Source organism: Notolepis coatsorum, assembly GCF_963971535.1.
Source record: "Notolepis coatsorum genome assembly, chromosome: 3".
Taxonomy (NCBI): Eukaryota; Metazoa; Chordata; class Actinopteri; order Aulopiformes; family Paralepididae; genus Notolepis; species Notolepis coatsorum.
In genome coordinates, this window is record NC_140167.1 from 36088814 (window position 1) to 36107189 (window position 18376).

The window sequence follows — 18376 nt, forward strand, 5'->3', positions numbered from 1 at the left end:
GAGATGGCATCATGTTGTGCAAGTGTCATCATTACATTAAAGATATAACGCTAATGGTATATAACATTTCCCCGTTAGCAGGCATGACATATTTACTATCACCACAAACCCTGGAATCTCTCCTCTGATTTAAAACTGTGTGCAAAGGTTTATACCACAGTAATTGCATTAATCCAGTACAGCAGGGATACGCCACTTTGAAAAATCCATTGCCTGTCGGGGGCCAGAGCATAGTGATGGGGGGAGGGTCTGTGTATGTGTGCTTGTTTCAGTGCTGCATATTATTTAGACCCAAAGTGTGGTTCTGTGGTTCCGTTTATAAACCAGGGTGTTTAAATTGCAGTCTCGGCTTCACAGGTATATCCAATTCATGCGACTCCAGGACAAAACAAGCACACAAAAAACACGCAGACCCACGGAGCTATCTGCGCACGCGTCCAACAAAACGTCCCCGCCAGATCGGCTGTGAGTGAGCGAGTTGCCAGATCGTCCGTGACTGAGTGACTGGGTGAGCGGGTGACAAAACGACCCTGCCAGATCGTCCGTGACTGAGAGAGTGAGCGAGTGAGTGACAAAACGTCCCTCCCAGATTGACCGTGACGGAGTGAGCGAGTGGATGAGTGACCACAATTTGCCATGCATAGCCCGCAGCGGCAATCCTGCGCACCGTGAGGGGGAAAAAGAAGTGAAAATCATAGAACAGCATAGAAGTAGATTCAATTGGATATGGCTGTGAGGCTGAGACGTATGGTTCCAATTACATTCGGATATCTTAAAGGGGCACTTCGCTGAAAAACAACACCCGTTTATTTTGCACATATATATATATATCTATGTCTCACACATATCCCAAGGCTCTAAACTGTTTTGCACACATTCATTTAGTTTTGACAGTTATTGAGAGTTAATGAGTTCAAATATGGCCACATGTGATGTCATCGGGGACAATGGATCCCTGTGTTGTGTTAATTACAGCTCAATGAAATGATCCTAGATGACATTTTCTTCATATTTGTGATCTACATCATTTCATTGAACACACGGATTCAGTGTCCTTTGATGACATCCAGGCGATATTCAAACTCATTAACTCTCAATGACTGTCAAACTAAATGAATGTGTGCAAAACACTTTAAAGCCTTGCTATATGTGTGAGATTATGTGCACAATTTATCTGCGTTGTTTTTTGGTTGTTACCTGAGCCTCAGCTGGAGCCTCCGAAAGACGGTGATAGGCTCCTCTTCAGAGGGTTCAAATCAAATATGGTTCTGGAAATGTTAACCGATATAATAACATTTCCCTGCGGGGACCTCTGAAAAAAGTTGTTGCGGGCCAAGTGGAGCATCGCTACAGGACAGGGTTCATGGGAGTTCTTTTGTAGCATGTCTCTACTCACTCTGTATTGCTGACCAGACCCGCGTCGGAGTGGACAGCCCTCACTGGGCCATGGGTGACAGCGTCATGGCGCACTGGAGGGGCGAGTGTGACGCCCCCTCTACCCAGAGCCCCATTGGTCAGGTTCAAATTGGTCAACTGTGGGCAGAAGAGAAGAATTTATGACAATCCACATACAGTCAAGCTATTGTGGCCTAACAGCTCAATACCACCTACTGTAATCTCAAATTCGCAGTCATCTGGTAATCCGGAGGTTCACGGTTCGTTTCCCGCTCCTCCCAGGGCAGCGTGTGAAAGTTAACCCCTAACTGCATGGTTGCCTCTGCCGTCGGTGTGTGAATGTGTGAGTTAATGGGTAAAAATGTGAGGAACAAATTGTAAAGCGCTTGGGATAAAAGCCGCTATATGAATGCACCATTTAATAATTTCTAAGAATAAAAGGGGTTTATTATAAAGCAGATGTAATGTAATCTACCACTGCAGTCACACAGTTCCCTCCCAGTCTCACAGCCTCTCCCCACCGGCATCGTAGCTGCGCTGAAGTCTCATTTATCTGGGGCGGGGGTTCGTGTGAAATATACACAGCGCAGCGCGGAGCTCGTCTCCGGTCCGCTCTACATCCAGGTGGTCCCCGCGCTCCCCTCCCCCTGACAGCGTCGGAGATCATTACTCACTGGGCCAAAATCTGTTTACAACCATAACAAGCACAATCTGCCCCGAGAGCCTGTACCACCCTATTCCTGCCAACTGTAAGTGCCCCTGTGTCCAAGCGTACAGTACTTCACTGTACTACACTACACCTGGGGAGCTTAATGGAAGTGAACAGTTCTCCTGTGGCTGTGGCGCTCCTTTACTATAACCCCTACCCTGTAGCAGTCTGTCCAAACAGAACAGAGAGAGCTGGGAAGAGTAGAGGAAAAGAGGACACAGACAAAACACTGTCTATGAATCCTCTTCTGACTGTGTTCGGATCAGGATGATGATGACGGTGATGGTGATGATGACACATATCTTTTCAGAGAAGACATTCTGTGTGCTATTGCTATGATTCGACAAAGCTGGGGGTTGGGGGGGGTTTCTCAATCCCGTTTCATTTTATAAAGTGACAAGGCTGTTTATTTTCTCTGCGTTTTAAGCCGCGTTCTGGGCAGGTGAATGAACCGCTTGGCCTGTCGTCAAGCCAGGAAAGGGGAAATGTCGTGCATTCCTAAACGACAGGTGTTTAAATTAATGCAGGAGCAGACGGAGCAGCAGCCAGGTCAGCAAGTCCCTATAAACCCGATATGGAATTCAGTTTTAATCTTCTCCAGTTCCAGATACCAGCGGAGAGCAAGACCTGCAAACTTCTTTAGTAGTGCATCTAATGATCAACATCATCAACCCTCCATTTTAATTAAGGGTCCAAGCAGCGAAGGATTCTTAGTATGGTTATTATAATCTCACATATTCTATCTATCTATCTATCTATCTATCTATCTATCTATCTATCTATCTATCTATCTATCTATCTATCTATCTATCTATCTATCTATCTATCTATATCTTCATTCCACCTACATTTTGTACCGCCACTCCTCCCAGAGCTTACACAGGTGTAAGGTGTCAAAGCGTCCAGCTTGATTGGTAATGGTGTGCTATTACTTTGTGGAAAGTCTTGGCACACAGTGTGGAAAAAATTCTACTTTTTTGCGAGCAATTTTGCCCCATAGGTTTGAATGGAGGAATGTCTATTCCAATTACATGTGTATAATTGTACTATATTCTATTTAGCTATATTTGATTTAGTTTATATCCCATTTAATATATATTCAATCTCTTTATTAAGTTGTAAAGCCCTGGGCCCTCATTTATCAATGGTGCTTACGCACAGATATGTGCGTAACCCGTGCGTACGATCATTTCTAAGCAAAGTGTGGGACTTATCAATTTGAACGTGTGCTTGACTTTGTGCGTATATTTACACACAGCTCAGGCCGTGCATACCTGGCGCCCAGCGGTAGAATATGAAGACTGCAGACGGGCGGCATTATGCTTTCATCAGTTTCATGCATTAGTTTCAACAATGACGTGTTCTGTATTACCCCGTAATTCACTATAGTGCATTGTAAAATAGCGACATTAGTGTAATTATTGTCAAACCCTAAATAGCATTTGGAATAGGTATTTCCGAATGAATTCAGCCTGGTTCATAGCGTTATTATAGGAATACTTCTCGCGGTGTGCGCTCAGATGTTTTCAGAGATATAGGGCATGTCTATTTGCAGAGAGAGAACATAATAATATTAAGTAGAGTTCGCTACCCGAGACACATTCTCCTTGATTTGTACCGCAATTTGAGACCCACATTGGAGCGTGGAGCAAATTTGGCTGATAATGTCGTTGCCGGTGGCTGGGAGGAACACGACTCATTCAGGCCTAATTGTATTTAATTCAATTGTAATGTTATTACTGGGGAATCTATAATTAAAACATCACTTAAATGCAGATCAGGGTTATCCACTGACTGAAGCCATAATGACTCTGACCAGAACCACAGGCTCACGAGCGCACAATAGGCATTGTAGAGCGCAGAGTTGGCCGGCTGAAATTGATTTAATTTCAGTCATTACAGTGCTTAATGTCGGGTCAGCTTGTCATTTATTTCTGTCAATGTGCTGGTTCTGTAGCAGAACTGGGTCAGTCAACATCCTTGGCTCCCGGCACACCGAAGAAGTCTACACGCTCCCTCCTCCTCAGCGGAGTTGTCTGTGAAGTGTGAACTTGACAACTTCATTGGATTTATTTATTCTCTAAAAATATCTATAATCATACGATTAAATATTGTTTAAAATAAAACGCTAAATACTATTATTCTGTGTGTCATGTTTCCAAATAAGATTGTTCACAACGGGAAATGCTGTATACGTTGAATTAGTTGGTTAGACCTCGGTGATCAATCTCGCATTATTTTTTCCGTAGCCGCATTTCTGGCAGACGCTCTCTGATTGGCCACTGACTGACGCTCTCCGATTGGCCACTGACGCGTTTGCCCAATCACGTGACGAGCTGTGTCTTTGCCCATTTCCGCGTCAAACAGCCTGCAAACTACCTGGCTTTCTATCGCCATGCTCTAAGACAAACTCTAACCTTAACAAACTTCGAAAGAGTGCCTAAGCTTAACCGTCGAAAGAACTTGCCGTCACGCTCTAAGACAAACTCTAACCTTAACCAACTTCGAAAGAGTGCCTAAGCTTAACCAGTGTAGAAACAGGCGTCGGCCAATCAGAGAGTGTCTTGCCAGAAATGCAGCTACGGAAAAAAATAACGCATCAATCTCGCTCTCAGTGAAGTTTCTCAGAGTTTGCTCGGCTTAGTCCATTATTTCACATCCCATGGGGGTGTTTCATGACCATATATGGATAATCATGCACGAGCATAGACGTTAAGAACAAATGGTATTTATCAACACAGAGTGTGCGTGGGACACGTCTACGCACGTGTGATAAATCCCGATTTTTCTGTACGTACACACATTCTAAATTCTGTGCTTAAGAACAAAAATAGAACACTTTTTCCCCCTCCATTTTTCCTCCGATTTTCTCCCATCCCAATGTTAGTCGTATGCCAATTCCCAGTCCCTTCCTGGTCGCTGCGCTTTACCCCCCACAGTCAGATCATTTGGGAGAGTGGAGGCTACCACGTGCTTCCTCCGACACACGTCCAGCCAATCACCGCTTCTTTTCACCTGGCAGCGCGGATTCTCATTTGAGAGGGCGTAGCGTGTGGGAGGACCACACTATCCCCCTCACGTCCAATCCGCGCTTAGCAGGCGCCCCGACCGAACTGTAGGAGTCGCTGTTTACAACGACCCGGACCCACCCCGCCAGCTTCTCCCACCCTCTGATACAGCCAATTGTATCAGTGCAGACGGCCAGCCAAGCTGGTGACAACCCCGGAGCTGTGAGCTGGATTCGAACAGGCGAACCAAGCTCACAGCTCCGGGGCTGGTGACGAACGCAATCTCCGCTCGACCACCTAACCGCCCAATAGAACACTTTCTAAGAATTGTTGATAAATGAGGGCCCTGGCCTATATCTGATTTCATAATTAGGTGAAGGAGAGGAGTTCTTATTAATTCATTATGAATAAATTTTTAATTTAATAATAATAACTTCAGAATAATAATAATCATGACATTGCATTACTGCTGATCAGAACCTATATCAGAAATAAATGTTTACTGTATTGATCATCATCTCAGAACCAATCATTTGAAATGTCAGTGCTATTAGCCTTATTTCTAAATCACGCGTATTATATTCCTCGAACAAGTTAGATTCTGTTTATATACGAGCAAGCATAACCCCAAGGCCCACAACGTTATATAACGATATTTAAATAATGAGTACGATTGCATGGTATCGCTGCATGCGCTTGATTTTATATTGTCCTTCGAGATATTCGATCATATCTTCCACGGTCATGCCTCTCTGCTACAATTACTGCTGCCATGATCACCTGTTTAGAGGCTCATTTACATAGAAAGGGGAGATTTTCCGCCCATGTTACCTAATTTAAATATACGCCAATTGCACGGACGCAAAGCCTATGTTTACACATGAGCAACCTAATTTCATTCATTTGAGAGTGAGATGCGCCGGCTTTGCTTTGGAAAACGCGCGCAAAGCCTCTGTAGATTCCGGCCCTAGAGTGTAGAAGCTGCAATTTAAGTTTTTTGCAAGACATTTTGTAAATCGTGACAGCGGCTTAAATTTTGCATACAAAGAAAGACATCTAGATGACGGCATGACTCACTTGGCATCTGTTTGACATTCACGCTCCACCCACCCACACACGCATGCGCACGCCGCACACACACACACACACACACACACACACACACACACACACACACACACACACACACACACACACACACACACACACACACACACACACACACACACACACACACACACACACACACACACACACACACACACACACACACACACACACATGGGTTCCCCATTCAAGCTGAATTTGTCGATTTCACAGTTTTGACACAGTTTTAGATAGCCACAGTCAGAGGCCACAATCTTCAATGGAAGTACTGTACACATAAGTGACACAGACCTTCATCAACGCCGCTTTGAACTCATTCAAATATCTAAGCTTTCCTTTTTATCACGGTGCTGCCATTACACTTTCTGAGCTATGCCCCCCCATACAAAGAAATGGAGGAACGGGGACAGTAACTGCGGTTACATGGACAATATTTCCTCAACCCGATTGAAATGATTCAAAATAGACATTTAAAATCAACCGTTTTCAAATCAACAGCTAAATAAGCTCAATCGCATTTACATGGCCCAAAGCATGTAATCAGAATAGTACTTGAGTTGTTTGACATGTAGTTGGGACTACAGGGGGATCCAATTTCATTGGTCCGTTTGCCCTGCCCCCTATGCTTAAGCCCCACCCCTTTCATATGCTGTGAATCGTTTGTCATACAGACTCGCGATACAGTGTGGCCGCAACCACACTCTCACAATTTCTGCTCGAATTGTTAGTTATTATTAGGGTTCACGCCCTGATGGGGCTGGAACTCAATTGTATTTTTTTAGGACTATTCTGATTATTTATTTCTCCACTAAAAGTGTCTGATGCTCAGCAACCACAAGTTCTAGTAATAATAATAATAATAATAATAATAATAATAATAATAATAATAATAATAATAATAATAATAATAATAATAATAATAATAATAATAATAATAATAATAATAATAATAATAATAATAATAATAATAATAATAATAATAATAATAATAATAATAATAATAATATATATATATAAAAGGTTACTCTTGATCAAACAAAGATGAATGTCCCTATTGGTATTAATAGTGCAATAACTTGCTTTTTCACCAAACTTCACTTAAAACAAATAAAAGGTGCCTCTTGATCATCAAACAAGAATGAACTTCCCTATTGGGATTAATAAAGTGCAAATCTAACTTTCACCAAACATCACTTTTTGTAAAATAAAAGGTGACCCTTAAATAAAGAAATTTGAAAATCGATTTTAATTTGTCTAAATCTTCCTAAATCATTCATTCGAATTAATCGATAAAATCGATTAATCGCCCAGCCCTACATGCCAATGCTAATTGCAAGAGTGCATCCTGATCCACTGGGACACTATGCCCACACCATGCATGCTAGCAGGTTAGCAAAAGGAGAAAGTTGACAAGCCAACATTTTCTTTTTGAAAACGGGAGCAGAGAACCACGGACTGCCCAGTGCCCACTAGCATTTCATTTAGCCAATCAAGTGCATTCCACGTGGGGAAATGGCAGGTAGGGAGGGGATACATCACGCAATAACGTGCACTCACTGCCCAAAGTGAGACACCCAGAAAAGTCCTGAACACAGCAAAATAGAGAGAAAGACATAAAATCCAGGCAGAGGGAGGCACACTTAAGCACACTTGCAGCCGGTTTTAAATAATGATTGAGAGGGATTATGTTATTATAATTATAATTTTTTATAATTCTACTTATTATGTCTTTAACAAAACATAAAATCATTTGGTGAAACGCAATTTCCCCATTAACCCCACATGCAGTATCAAGGACAAAATGACTGGTAAATGGGAATGGAAGGTTTTTATTTATTTAACCTTTATTTAACCAGGCAGGTCAATTAAGAACAAATTCTTATTTATAATGATGGCCTGGCGAGAGGACAAAAAGGACTCTCGAATGGTAACAGGGAAAGGGGACCAAAAAAAATAAATAGAAAGGAGACAGACAATACATACATCACAGAGGTAAGGGAAATAATTAAAACACACAAACAAACAACCAAAAAAGGTTGGGTTACAGTTGTAGGTGTGTGTGTAAAAGTCCTTAAAAGTAGTGAGGGGGATCAATTTGTCCATTTTCAAAGTCTTTTGCATCTCATTCCAACTGTTGGGAGCATCAAATTGGAAGGAGGGTTGACTGAAGGAAGTGTGTTATCACAGGGAACATCTAGCGAGATATGGTGAGCAGCTCTGGTGTTATAGGGAGTAGATGTCAATTTGAACAAGTGTATCAAATAATGAAGTCAGACCAAGGAGGGTTTTGTAAATGAGTGTAAGCCAATGAATTTCATATCGAGAGTGTAACAATGGGCAATTTATAGATGTGTATAAGTCACAGTCATGTGTTGAAAAGGGCATTTGTAGCAAACCTAATTGCTGAGTCATACAAAACATTAAGGCGATCAAGGACACTCTTGCTTGCATGCATGAAAATGACATTGCCATAGTCAAACAATGGGATAATGGACATTTGGACTAGGGAGTGTCTAGTAGAGTGAGTAAAGCGATAAAGAGTGATTCCTGTACAATACATTGAATCTAATCTAATCTAAAAAAAAAAGCCAAGTCTTGCTTTTATTTTTGATTGAGGATGTAACAAATGCCAAGGTATCCAGAACTTAGTTGTTTCCAAGAGGGATAACCTTTGTTTTAGATGTGTTCAAAACGAGGTTAAGACTAGAGAAGGCAGCCTGTATACTATTGAAGCTGTCTTAAAGAGAGCGCAGAACAGCTGAATACAAAACTGTGTCATCTGCATAAAGAATACTTGAATTTTCTACTATGCAATTTTTTTTATTTATGTATAGAGAACAATGTGGGGCAAGAATGGAGCCTTGAGGTATACCTTTAATGGCAGATAAGGGCTGCAACAAGTAGTGTTCTGATTTAACACATTGGGTTCTACCAGACAAATAGTTGGAGAACCAAAAGACAGTTAATTTCCATCATAGGCGGGGGGGGGGGGGGAAGGCACCGGTAAAAATGACAGAAACGTGTGAGAAGTCTATGCCCAATTTAAAGTCATAATACACAATGCCATATTTGTAACTGAGGGGTACAATTCCCTGACTGTATTGATAAGTATGGTATCATTAAACCACTACCGCTTTATGTACTTTAATTACTGGCCATACAGTACATGATATATAAATATGATGAACACTTCCCACAATGAATCGGTTCCACACAAAGTGGTAATTAAGTATTTATTGCAGCAAAAGGTACATAATATACTTCTCTATTTTACTTTGGATGCGCTTATAAGGCAAAGGAATGTGCGTAGGCAAATCAATAATGAATGTCCATTCTCTGGTTACGCAGGAGGTAATTATACAACCTGAATCTTAGGGAATTATATCTATGGTACACTAGTAATATATAGCGGGAGATACTGGAAGGGTCCCCCCGGTTGTAAGCCAGCAGGGGTAGAGGATCTGTCGGTAGTAGAGAGTCTGGTCAACGATGACTAAGGAGACTCCAAGTACAGGAGACGGTGCAATAGTCTCTTGATCCACAGACGAATACAGCTGTTCTCCGTAGACTGTAGCTCCACAGTGAAGAAAGCTAGCCGGCCTCAGGCTCTCTGAGGCGCAGACTCGACGTGGCTCCTCACAGGGTAAATCCCACACATGTAGGCGTCGGCGATTCTCCGCTCCATAAATCACAGGACCAAAACAAATATAATCCAGCCGCAAAGGGCTATGTAGTCGTCGGGTAGATTAATCCAGTGTACATGTCCACACGGTTCTCGTCTAGGTCTCCTCGGGTGAAAGCGCCATGAAAGCAGCCCAGCCTGGATAAGCACTCTAGCTGGTACGAGGAAGCGTTGGTGATGCTGGTCACTGTAGAACTTTAGCCGCACGATACACTATACACAAATAGACTATTACTGACTTAATAGAAATATGTCGCACTCGACGGTATAGCGCCAAACTCTGACAATTCAGTTATTAATTCGCACGCGGTCTCAATGCTCTATTTGGGGCCAAACAGGCCATACTTCACCGCACAGAGTATCGTGGGTGAGGCTTCAACTTATTGGGTAACTCTACTTCTGTATTAACCTGCGCCATATTTATATGCACGGCGAACAATCTAGTGCCAACCTCATTTCTGTCTCGTATTCCTGGGCAAGGCCGGGCATGTACAGACATGTCTTGACGGTGGCCTTGAACCTGACTCTGGAGGCATGGCCCCGGCGCCTGTGGACCGCTGTCCAATAGGAGAATGAAATATTATGGTCTGTACTAGGCTAAAGGGATATTCCGTGTATATGTACAAGGAATATACAAGGGATATCAAACGATATACAAATACTATGCAATATATATCAATCAATAAATATATATATTCGGTTTAATCTGATCCTTTGTAACAGCCGCCTCCTAATTAGTCCCACCTAATTAGCTAAGCAGAGACAGATTAACCGCACTGTCCACTACTCAATGTCTGTTGTGAGGGGTCGGGCAGTTCACAAAGTCATGGGGTCATGGTCGTCATCGATAGTATCGGGGAGCCTTGGCAGTTCTATTAGCCTCGCCACGGGTCGGGTGTAGATCCGTCCTTGGACGAGCACTTCGGCTGCTCGGACCTTTCCGTCGGCACCGGTGATCACTTTGCTTACGCGGCCAGCCGGCCACATAGCTCGGGGTAGTGACTGGTCGATAATCATGACGACTGTTCCTTCTGTCAAATTGTCTCTCTCTTTCACCCATTTCTGGCGGGTCTGTAGAGACGGTAGATAGTGGAGTAGGAAGCTGTTCCAAAACTTGTCAGCCAATACTTGACTGTACCTCCACATTCTTCGGCCGTTCGCTTCTTCAGGCCTGTACATTGTCTGTGGTAGCGCGGGGTCCAGCCGCCCCATCAAGAGTGTGTTGGGGGTGACTGGGTCGACATCTGCTACATCACTTGAGACGTAACCGAGGGGCTTTGAGTTCAATACTCCCTCGATCTCCGTGAGGACTGTCATTAGGACTTCTTCCGCCACGGTCTGGGCCCCAAGCACGGCGTACAGGGCTGTCTTTATTGAACGTACTTCTCGTTCCCAAGTTCCACCGAAGTGAGGTGCGTTCGGGGGATTAAACTGGAAGTCAATCTGGGATGGAGCGAGGTGGGTCTTAAGTTCTGGGCCCATAGCTTGGAAGCTCTCTCTCAGCTCTCTTTCTCCGCCTTTGAAGTTTGTCCCGTGATCAGACAATAATATAGACGGTTTGCCTTTCCGCGATGTGAATCTTCGGAAGGCCATAAGGAATGAGTCTGTGCTCATGGTTGGAAGGAGTTCTATATGCATCGCTCGGGTGGTCATGCATTTGAATACAATACCCCACCGCTTCTCGGTTCCTCTTCCTTTCTTTATATACAGCGGGCCGAAACAGTCCATACCGGTGGAGTGAAAAGGCCTGTCGCCGAGTCGGAGGCGACAGGGAGGTAGGTCAGCCATCCGGGGTATACTGGGCTGCGCTCGCCACTTACGACAGTCTAGACAGGTTCGCTGGAAGCGCCGCACTGCTTCTCTCCCTTGCAGTATCCAATAACGACGTCTGATCTCCGCGAAGACTCTCTCTGCCCCGGCGTGATGCACATCCTCGTCGTATTTCTTTATGATCAGCTCTGTGACCTTGTGTCGGCTGTTTAAGACTATCGGGTACTTGACGTCATCCGGTAAGTCTGGGGCTCTCCGCAGACGACCACCCACTCTGATGAGACCATGGGCGTCGCTCTCGGGGGCTAGGTGGAGCAGTCTGCTGTCTGATGGGACGGGCTTTGCTCCCTGTAGACAGTCTAGCTCATCGGGGAACGAGTCTCTCTGGGCTCGTTGTAGTAGAAGAAGTTCTGCTTCTTCGTAGTCAGCTGCTGTAATGTCAGTAGTGAGCTGAACCTCTGGGTGGTGCCACAGGAATGTCTTTAGCTGCGCACTCTCTAGGGTGAGGCAATCGTCTATGTCGGGGTCTGTGGAGACGAGTGTGTTCAATCCACAGAACATAGATTTCTTGTTTTCGGCCTCCTCTTTACTCGCTTCCCGTGGGGTGGGTGTAGGCCACTCTTCTTCCGGGAGCTTGAGGAACTCTGGCCCGTCACTGTATAGGTTGTGACGGGTGAGGTCATCCAGGGACATTCCCCGGGTGATGACGTCAGCTGGGTTGTGTTTTGTGTCCACATACCTCCAGCTTGCTACTTCTGTTAAATCTTGAATCTCTGTGACTCTGACTCCCACGAAGACCTTGTATCTGCACGAATCAGACCGGATCCATGTGAGTACTGTCGTGGAGTCTGACCACAAGATTGTTCTTTGCACCGGAATGGTGAGTTCACGTTGGATTAACGTGGCGAGTTGCGCTCCTGCTAGGGCTGCGCAGAGCTCTAGACGCGGGATAGATTGTTGCTTTCGTGGGGCTATTCTTGAGCGAGCCAGGATGAAAGCAGTATGTATTTCTCCTCCCTCCTCTCGGGCACGCAAGTAGGCCACCGAACCGTAGGCTACTTCGGAGGCGTCGCTGAAGACGTGCAGGTCCATCTGGCATGTCTCCGGCCTCACTGTGGGTGGGAAGTAGCTGCGGCGTATGTTGACACCTGGGAGTGAGCTGAGTTCCGTCTCCCACTCTCTCCATGTGGATGCAAGGTGTTCGGGTATGGGGTCGTCCCAGCCCTGGTCCTTGTCCCATAACGCTCTTACAATCATCTTTGCCCTGGTGGTGTAAGGTAGAATACATCCCAACGGGTCATATTGTCTGGCGAGTGTTCTGTATACACTCCGTCTGGTGGTCGGTAGTGCAGTCGACCTTCCCTGCTCCTTGGTCAGGGGTGTGTGTTTATAATGGAACGAGTCTGTTTTGAAGCGCCAGACTAGTCCTAATGTCATTTCTTGGGCTTCTCCTGGGATGGTCGCCATCCAGGTCTCGCTGCTTGCTGCCTTGTCCTCGGGGGAGAGGCTGCGCAATACTTGCGGGTCGCTGCTGGCCCACTGCCTGAGATCAAAGCCGCCTTTGATCAGGGAGGCACGGAGCTTGAGTAGAAGGGCCTCGGCTTCTTCTGGCGTCGAGACGCTTTGCAGACAGTTGTCCACGTAGAAACTATTTCCTACACTTTGTCGGACCTCTTCATCAGCTGCTGGGTCCTCTGCGACGTGCTTTTGCAGTGCAAACGTAGCACAGCATGGGCTGCATGTGGTTCCGAAAGGGAGGACTTCCCATTGATAGATGGCTGGTTGCTCATCCCCGATCCTCTCTCTCCATAGGAACCGCAGCAGGGGCTTGTCCTCCTCCACTAGTCTCACCTGCAGGAACATCCCTTTGATGTCGCCGCTGATGGCCACCTTGTCTTGGCGGAAACGTAGTAACACGCCTAGTAGAGAGGGGCCGAGTGTTGGGCCGGGCAAGAGCTCTTTATTCAGATTTTGTGATCCGATCTGGTAGCTGCAGTTGAACACAATACGATCCTTGCCGTTGTGGTGGACTTTGTGGTGCGGCACGTACCATGATTCGGTCGTCTGATCGGCCTCTTTAATGTCAATTTTCTTTATGTGTCCCGCTGTGATTAGCTTGTTAATCTCAGCGCGGTACACAGTCTCTTGAGCGGGGTCTCTGGCTAGGCGCCGCTCTGTGTTCAATAGATACCGCTCCGTCGCTTCTTTTGGGGCGTGGAAGGTAGGCATACCCTCTCGCCTCAGGAGTGGAGTTGCGTATCTCATCACTCCGTTGACTTTGACTCTCTTTGTCCCCTGCTCGAGGAGGGCTATAGCGTAGATGTCTTCCTTGGAACGAATGTCTTTCTTTTCGTTCTTAAAGGGCATTGTCTCTAGTGTCCATAGCCTCTCGACATGCTGTAGGAGGGTGGTGTCTTCTTCTGTCACTCTGGAGTGGAGGCAGTTAGTGGCTGCTGTTCGGTTAAGAGACTTAGCGAGGGGGCCTTGTAATGTCCATCCTAGGCGGGTCTCGACTGCTGCAGGACAGCCTCTGGGCCCTGTGTGGACCCGGTCAATCGGGACGATGAGGTCTGCATGGTCGGAGCCTATCAGCAGGGTCGGGGTGGCACCGTCTATGAGCGGTATAGGTAGTTGACGCAGGTGCACATATTTATCCATCAGCTTGGCGATGGGGTAGGTGTACTGCGACAGGCCTATTTCTTGGCTGGTGAAAGCATTAGTAATCCTATACCGTCTCTCTGGCTGCCCGCTTGCTGCGATAGTGAAGGAGACATTCTCGCCCTTTATCGTCTTTAGATCTCTTCTTATTGTCCGAATCGTCATCTGGTTTTCGCTCCCCCGCAGCCCCAGCTGGGCCGCAGCGGACGCGAGGAGAAGGGTCTTCTCTGACCCGTCGTCAAGGACGGCGTAAGTGTCCATGACCTTATCTTGGTAACTCAGTGTTACGCGGACCACCTTTAAGAGCACCCGGGCGCCCCCGCTGCTGGCGGGGTCAATGTACATAACACTTGCCTTTGTGCTGCTTGAGGGTGCAGGCTTTCTTCTGTTACTGTCGTGTAGGACATCTAGGTGGGCTCCGTCACACCGATTACACCTCTTCTTTAAGCGGCAATCGGCTGCCATGTGACTGCGCGCACATCGGTAACAGCGTCGGTTGGACTTTATCCATTGACTCACCTCGTCGGCGGTCATCTTCTTGAACGTGTCACATTGTGACAACCAGTGTTCCTTTTCGCAGTACGGGCACACAATCTTCCACTTCTCTTTCATCGAGGGGGTACTGTGGTTCTTGCTGCTCGGTACTGATTCTGATTGGTGCATGACGGTCACCAATCTGCGGCCATCGTTTGCTCTCCTAGGTCCCTCTCTGGAGCTTGGTGTGCTCCGCATGAACGTATCCAACTGTAGGCTGTTGACTTCTCTCGCCAGGAAGTCGGCTAGGTCTAGGAGGGATGGCTCGGGACCGTTAGGATCACGGTGGTCTCTTTGCCGCCTGAAGCGCTCTTGTCGGGCGGGCGGAAGCTTCTCTAAAATCCTCTCGACATTAGAGTTCGCGTACAGTTCGTGCATACCCTTTTCTCTTTGCGCCCCCAGCATCCCTACCAGGGATTGTACCTTGATAGACAGGTCATCTAGTGAGCGATTGTCTGTGGCTGGGGGTAGGCGGTCAATATGCCTTATCTCTTGTATTACGTAGTCCCATATGCGTCCATATCTTTGGTCGAGTGCTGCTAGAGCCGCTGTGTATGGGGTAGTAGAGGTGGCATAGGCCAGCGCTATATTGTGCGCTCGGGGCACCTTGAGGTGCTTCAGTAGGATAGCATACTTGTACGGTTCATCAGCTACATCGGACATCATTGTCTCTAAGCACATTCGTAGCTCCGTGTACTGTGCTCTGTTCTCGTGGGTGAAGTCCGGAAACGTCGGTGTGCCAATGTATGATGCCATGGATGGCTGGCACATCGGTGAGCGTTGGAAGAGAGGCCTCCTAGGCGAGTCTCCTCTTACGCCTCTTGGTGGGCTGGTACCTGCTGGGTATCCAGGTGCTGTTCCTCGGGGCTGGTCGTGCGTCAAGCTCACCCGTGAATTGAGTCGGGGGTCTGTAGCGCAGAGCCGCGGGGGTAGAGCCTGGGCTGTACTGGACCTCCTGGTCCTGTGGAGTACTGTGCTGCTGTCGGGCTTGACTCTCCTCCTCTCCCTCTTCTTCTTCCTCTGGCAGGTCCTCTAGATCCTGTAGTCGTCTATTTAGCCTCTCCGCGGTGTAGACCGTTTCTTCCTTGTAGCTGGGTCTCACTTGGACCGGTCGGGGAAGGGGTTCGGAGGGGGGTATAGGCTCTCTCTGGTGGTCGGGCTCAGGGTCGCTTGATCGGGTAGGGGAGGGTGCCCTTGACCCTTGTCTTGACGAGGCCCTGGAACCCCGTGCGGAGGGAGGGGGTGTTGCCCTGGTGATCAGCTGCTCCATTATCTGCCCCAGGCGCGCTGGGCTTCGGCGGCGGCGCGCTGGGCTTCGGCCCGGTCCCTTACCATATTCTCTTCCGTCTGAAGGCGTCTAATCTCTAGACGTATACGATCTTCGTCGCTCCGTTGCTGCGCCTGAAGGCGTTCTCTTTCCATGGAAGAATGTTCGCGCTCACTAAGCGTCTGTGCTTGGAGTCGATCGCGCTCTGTTGAGGCTGCTAGGCTGGCGAGGAATGCCTGTGCCAGCATCTTGTCCGCCTCGCTGGGGGAAGACGCTGGTTGAGGTGATCCGCTCCTGGCAGTACTCGTTGGAGATCTGTTCTCCTGTGGCGAGTCCTGGAGATCCATCTCCGGGGTGCTCTCCTCTTCTTGTAGCGGGTAGAGTTCCATCCCTGGAGAGCTGTCTTTATCCTGGAGCTCTCCGGGGACTACTTCTTCGGTCTTGGCGGGGGGTAAAGTCATGTCGGGTCCCTCCTGGTCCCTACCGTGAGCTTGGTCAGTTACGTTAGAACCCACTAGGGCCTCTATTGGCGGGGTAGCCTGGTCGATAGGGTCGGACATAATTTTACTATCTACTTTTTCCGCGTTTACCGTCTGTAGAAAGCTAGGTAGTATATTGGCAACGTAATCCTCTAAGTACTGAGGTGTCTGCCGTCTACGCTGCGGGCGATCTACTTTAGGAGAACCGTTTTGTGGAGTGTTCATCATAGGCCATGTCAATATTAATACCACTATATTAATATTACACTAGTTACCCTCCGGCTCGAAGGACCAATTGTAACTGAGGGGTACAATTCCCTGACTATTGATAAGTATGGTATCATTAAACCACTACCGCTTTATGTACTTTAATTACTGGCCATACAGTACATGATATATAAATATGATGAACACTTCCCACAATGAATCGGTTCCACACAAAGTGGTAATTAAGTATTTATTGCAGCAAAAGGTACATAATATACTTCTCTATTTTACTTTGGATGCGCTTATAAGGCAAAGGAATGTGCGTAGGCAAATCAATAATGAATGTCCATTCTCTGGTTACGCAGGAGGTAATTATACAACCTGAATCTTAGGGAATTATATCTATGGTACACTAGTAATATATAGCGGGAGATACTGGAAGGGTCCCCCCGGTTGTAAGCCAGCAGGGGTAGAGGATCTGTCGGTAGTAGAGAGTCTGGTCAACGATGACTAAGGAGACTCCAAGTACAGGAGACGGTGCAATAGTCTCTTGATCCACAGACGAATACAGCTGTTCTCCGTAGACTGTAGCTCCACAGTGAAGAAAGCTAGCCGGCCTCAGGCTCTCTGAGGCGCAGACTCGACGTGGCTCCTCACAGGGTAAATCCCACACATGTAGGCGTCGGCGATTCTCCGCTCCATAAATCACAGGACCAAAACAAATATAATCCAGCCGCAAAGGGCTATGTAGTCGTCGGGTAGATTAATCCAGTGTACATGTCCACACGGTTCTCGTCTAGGTCTCCTCGGGTGAAAGCGCCATGAAAGCAGCCCAGCCTGGATAAGCACTCTAGCTGGTACGAGGAAGCGTTGGTGATGCTGGTCACTGTAGAACTTTAGCCGCACGATACACTATACACAAATAGACTATTACTGACTTAATAGAAATATGTCGCACTCGACGGTATAGCGCCAAACTCTGACAATTCAGTTATTAATTCGCACGCGGTCTCAATGCTCTATTTGGGGCCAAACAGGCCATACTTCACCACACGGAGTATCGTGGGTGAGGCTTCAACTTATTGGGTAACTCTACTTCTGTATTCACCTGCGCCATATTTATATGCACGGCGAACAATCTAGTGCCAACCTCATTTCTGTCTCGTATTCCTGGGCAAGGCCGGGCATGTACAGACATGTCTTGACGGTGGCCTTGAACCTGACTCTGGAGGCATGGCCCCGGCGCCTGTGGACCGCTGTCCAATAGGAGAATGAAATATTATGGTCTGTACTAGGCTAAAGGGATATTCCGTGTATATGTACAAAGAATATACAAGGGATATCAAACGATATACAAATACTATGCAATATATATCAATCAATAAATATATATATTCGGTTTAATCTGATCCTTTGTAACAATATTGCTTATGCTTCAATGCCGCATAATGCCCAATGCTTGGACCATTGAAATGGCCAGTGTGGCTACATTGTTCTACAACCTGGGCAGGAATGATGTCCAACAGATTTGAGTCTCTCGTCTGCTCGACCTAACAAATA

General features: G+C 46.7%; 1 protein-coding gene across 1 annotated transcript in view; it reads right to left on the reverse strand.

Annotated features, from left to right (window-relative positions):
- Nucleotides 1-18376, reverse strand: part of ttll5 (tubulin tyrosine ligase-like family, member 5) — a 129413-nt gene that overhangs the window by 41322 nt on the left and 69715 nt on the right. Inside the window, exon 27 of the mRNA XM_084310603.1 lies at nucleotides 1397-1533. Coding sequence (XP_084166729.1) covers nucleotides 1397-1533 — 137 coding nt within the window. The remainder of the gene's footprint in view (nucleotides 1-1396; nucleotides 1534-18376) is intronic.